The sequence below is a fragment of the Macaca fascicularis genome, chromosome 3 (genome assembly GCF_037993035.2).
Source record: "Macaca fascicularis isolate 582-1 chromosome 3, T2T-MFA8v1.1".
NCBI lineage: Eukaryota > Metazoa > Chordata > Mammalia > Primates > Cercopithecidae > Macaca > Macaca fascicularis.
The window spans coordinates 185,352,959-185,357,928 of NC_088377.1; the positions used below are offsets into that span (position 1 = coordinate 185,352,959).

General features: G+C 42.8%; 1 protein-coding gene across 1 annotated transcript; it reads left to right on the plus strand.

The window, feature by feature from the left end:
- Positions 1 to 940: 940 nt before the first annotated feature.
- Positions 941 to 4,447, plus strand: TAS2R41 (taste 2 receptor member 41). The gene has a single exon (XM_074036511.1). It carries the CDS (start codon positions 2,569 to 2,571, stop codon positions 3,490 to 3,492), a length of 924 nt encoding a protein of 307 aa, XP_073892612.1. The 5' UTR covers positions 941 to 2,568; the 3' UTR covers positions 3,493 to 4,447.
- The last annotated feature ends 523 nt before the right edge of the window (positions 4,448 to 4,970 follow it).

Below are 4,970 nucleotides of genomic sequence, written 5' to 3' on the forward strand. Positions count from 1 at the left end.
TTAAATATTTAAATGCAAGACCTGAAATCATAGAACTCTTAGAAGGACACATAGGAAAAGAGCTTCTTGACACTGGTTTGGGTAATGACTTATAGAAAATTACACCAAAAACACAGGCAAGAATTCAGCTAAATAAAAATAGACAAATGGGATTGCATCAAAATAAAAAGCTGCAAAGCAAAGAAAACAACCAGCAGAATGGAAATTGGGAGAATTCCATTCTCTCAAATTCATAAACCACATATGTAATAAGTGTTAATTTCCAAAATATATAAGGAACTTTGGCTGGGTGCCCTGGCTCACACCTGTAATCTCGGCATTTGAGGATGCCAAGGCAGAAAGATTGCATGAGCCCAGTAGTTTGAGACTAGCCTGGGCAACATAGTGAAACTCTGTCTGTACAAAAAATAAAAAAAATCTAACTGGGTGTGGCAGTGCATGCCTGTAGTCCCAGCTACCTAGAAGGCTGAGGTGGGAAGATTGGATCATCCTTCCTACCTTGAGGCTCCAGTGAGCTGTAATGGTGCTACTGCACTCCAGCCTGGGTGACATAGTGAGACCCCATCTGAAAAAATAAATAAATAAATAAAACAAATAAAAATATAAGGAACTTATTCAACTATATTGCAAAAACAAACAAAAAACCCAAATAACCTGATTTTAAAATGGGCAAAGGACCTGAATAACATCTCTCAAAAGAATACAAAAATTGTATGAAAATATGTTTAATATCACAAATCAACTGAGAAATGCAAATCAAAACCACAGTGAGATATCACCTTACATGTGTTAGAATGGCTGTTACCAAAAAGATGAAGGATAACAAGTGTTGGCACAAATACAGAAAAAAGCAACTCTTTCACTCTGTTGACAGGAATATAAATTATGGAAAACAGTGTAAAGATTTCTCAGAAAATTAAAAACAGACCTACCTTATGTTCCAGTAATTCCACTTTTAGGTGTATATTCAAAGGAAATGAAATTAGTATCCTGAAGAGATATCTGCACTCCCACGTTCATTGAAAATTATTCACAATAGCTAAGACATGGAAGCAATCTAAAAGCCCATTAACAGATGAATGAACAAAGAAAATGTGGTGTGCATACACAATGGAATACGATTCAGTCTTAGAAAAGGTGATTCTGCCATTTGCAACAACATAGACAGAACTGGAGGACATTATGCTGTGTGAAATACTCCAGACAGAAATACATGTATTGTATGATCTCACTTACTTGTGGAATCTAAAAAAACAAACCCACAGAAGTAGAGAGTAGATTGGTGGTTGCCAGGGTTGGGGAAGGAGAAATGGGGAGATATTGGTCACGGGGTATGAAGTTTCAGTTATGCTAAGTGAACATGCTTTGGAAACCTAATGTATGGTAGTATGAGTATAGTAAACAATACTGCACTGTATACTTGAACTTTCATCAGAGGGTAGATCTTAAGTGTTCTCACTATACATGAAAAAACTGAAAACAGAAAGTATGTGAGGTGGTAGATATATTTTAAAAGGAAATATTTTTACTTTCAACATGGTCTTATAGGGGCCTCTTTTTGATGTTGGTGTTAGACTCACATATGCCTTGGGTACCTCGGGGTGGCAGACAGACTGTGAAGTGGCCCCGCCTGTCCCTCAACCCTGGTATTGGGCCTTTGTGTAACCTCCTTCTTCTGAGTGTTGTTGGTGACTGTGACTTGCTTCTAGCCAATAGAATATGGCAAAGGTGATAGACTGTCACTCCAGTGATTGTGTTATGTTATTTAAGACCCCGTCGTGTTAGCAGACTCCCTTTAGAGACTGCTGACTTGACGTGAGTGGCCATGCTGAAACAGCTCACTTGGCAGAGACTGTGAGAGGCCTCTAGGACCAGAGAGCAGCCTCCCACCAACACCCAGCAAGAAACAGGGGCTCTCAGTCCTGCTTTGGAAGGCCCCTCAACCACAGGATAAGGAATTCTCTCACTGGAAATACAAAACCCGCTTAAACCATTATCATTTACGTCTCAGGATTCATGGAGGATCTAAATAGAGATTTGGATGGAGAGGTAGAAGAGGTATTTGATTTTGAAGGGATTTGTGCGCAAAGGCAGCAAGGTAAGCGTGGATGTGTAACAGGGAAGTGCTGACACAGAATTCTTTGGTGTCACTATTTTTCCTAGGTATCTCCTATACTTGTCTCCATATTTAAAGTCTTGAGAATGTTCTGATGGGAAGAGGAGCGTTCATATGGCCTGAGGATAGAACTCAGTCACAGAGACCCAGACAAATCATAGACATTGATACTAACCATGGCAGCATGCAGGCAAAACGGGACAAGGCAAATTAGAGTAGTTTGCAGGCCTCGTGGTAACTGACACTAGGAGAGATTTGCATCCTGTCTGAGCCAAGAGCACACCTCTCTTCTTTAGCCTGAGCATCCTCCTCTTTAAGTGAGCTCTGGTTCAGATGCAGAGCCTGACCACTCTTTAGCACTCCTAGGAAAGATTAAAAGCAGGACTGTGGCTAGGGGCAGGGAGGAGGCCAGGGACCAAGGCACTCAAGTGGGGACTGCAGGAGGGGTCAGAATGCAAGCAGCACTGAGGGCCTTCTTCATGTTGCTCTTTAGCCTGCTGAGTCTTCTGGGGATTGCAGCGAATGGCTTCATTGTGCTGGTGCTGGGCAGGGAGTGGCTTCGATATGGCAGGCTGCTACCCTTGGACATGATCCTCCTTAGCTTGGGTGCCTTCCGCTTCTACCTGCAGTTGGTTGGGATGGGGCACAACTTCTATCACTCTGCCCATGTGGTCCAGCGCTCTGGGGTTCTCACTCAACAGTTCTTCCATCTACACTGGCACTTCCTGAACTCAGTCACCTTCTGGTTTTGCAGCTGGCTCAGCGTCCTGTTCTGTGTGAAGATCGCTAACATCACCCACCCCACCTTCCTGTGGCTGAAGTGGAGGTTCCCAGGGTGGGTGCCCTGGCTCCTGTTGGGCTCTGTCCTGATCTCCTTCATCATAGCCCTTCTGTTGTTTTGGGTGAACTACTCTGCATATCAACAATTTTTAATTAGAACATTTTCTGGGAACATGACCTACGAGTGGAATGCAATGACAGAAATTTACTATTTCCCGTTCGCGCAACTGGTCATCTGGTCAATTCCTTGTTCTGTTTTTCTGGTCTCAATTATGCTGCTCATTAATTCTCTGAGGAGGCATACTTGGAGAATGCAGCACAACAGCCACAGCCTGCAGGACCCCAGCACCCAGGCTCACACCAGAGCTCTGAAGTTCCTCATCTCCTTCCTCATTCTTTATGTTCTGTCCTTTCTGTCCCTGATCATTGATGCCACAAAATTTATCTCCATGCAGAACGACTTTTACTGGCCATGGCAAATTGCAGTCTACCTGAGCGTGTCTGTCCATCCCTTCATTCTCATCTTCAACAACCTCAAGCTTCAAAGTGTGTTCTGGCAACTCCTGCTGTTGGCAAGGGGCTTCTGGGTGGCCTAGATGGCACGGTCTCCTTATCTAGACCCCCGGAAAAGAAAGGTGAGGATGGCAGAGCTGTGGCCCACCGACATGGAGGTGTTTTCATAGGTAGATGAATACTGGGTCGTGCTATAGGGTTCCTCCTCTGGGAAGCGGAGGAGACAAGGAAATCTGGGAACTCTCAGCATGCTTCCCTTCTGTGGAATATTATTAAGATGCAATCCCATGGATTCCAGAGAGCCAGTCTTGCTCAGAAGTTCAGAAGATGTTAATACCATGCCATGCTATCTTTTTATGTTTGTACCCCTTTGTTATGTGGAAGGCTTCGGTTAAAAGTGTTGATTAACTGTGCCATTCCATCTCCACTGCCTTTCAGAAAGTTAAGAGCAAGTATTTGTCTCTATGGCTGAACTGAGATGTGGATAGGGAAGCGACAGCCTTCTTGAGGACAAATGTCATGGTTACTATGAGAGTCCCAAGGGACAGGCAGTTGTGGCAGGCAGTGGCCTGGGCTGTGAGTTCTGATTGCCCTTTACTGCACGAAGATACTTTGTCTCCACACGAACTGGGATAATCTGGTTTTAATTTTATTAAGTGTATTGGAAGATTTCTTTATACCACCCGGTCTCTTTTCTCATTAACATTTCTGACTTCAATTTTCTCTTCTCTGAAGTCTGAGTAGTAGCCAGACTTTTTTCTTGTTTATCATTCCTTTAGAGAAAAGACACATTGTAGCTTTCTTTTCTTCCTTAAGCATATGTCACAGAGTCACATCTGCATGGAATAAACATGTACTTTTCAATCTGAAAAACAGACTCAGGAATTTCATTAGACTGGGAGTGGTGACGTCTGTAATCCCAACACTTTAGGAGGCTGAGGCAGGCAGACTGCTCAAGCTCAGGAGTTCAAGAGCAGCCTGGGCAAGATAGTGAGACCTCCTCTCTACTAAAAATTCCAAAAAAAAAAAAAAAAAAAAGATCAGCCAGGCGTGGTGGTGTGCGCCTGTGGTCCTAGATACTCGTGAGTCTGAGGTGGGAGGATCACTTGAGCCCAGGAGATAGAGGCTGCAGTGAGCTGTGATCGCAACAATGTACTCCAGCCTGGGCAACAGGGTGAGACCCTGTCTTAAAAAAGATCATTAGTTTGTATCTAAAAACTACTTAAATGTCGTTTTAAAAGGAACCACCCTGTTCAAAATTTTACGTTTAAATACTGTTTTAAAATAACTTGCTCCAATTACTATGCAAATGATTTTAGAAATAATTTTGGAAAAAATTTATTTACAGATGAGTGCCTCTAAGATAGCTTAAACGTTTTTGCTAAAGGACATCAATGTGCAAATTTCAGAGACTAGCTTGCAGCTGAATTCCTGTTAGAAAGAAATTGTAATTTCCTCTAAGAGTGAAGGTTTCCTTATTGATTAGGGGATGCACCGATGAGTGGATGAATACTCATGAACAGTAATCTTTGGGCACATGGCTCTACATTTTTAATTTAAG

Excerpts from the sequence above, each read along its gene's own strand:
- TAS2R41 (XM_074036511.1), top strand. The coding sequence starts at position 2,569 with ATGCAAGCAGCACTGAGGGCCTTCTTCATGTTGCTCTTTAGCCTGCTG.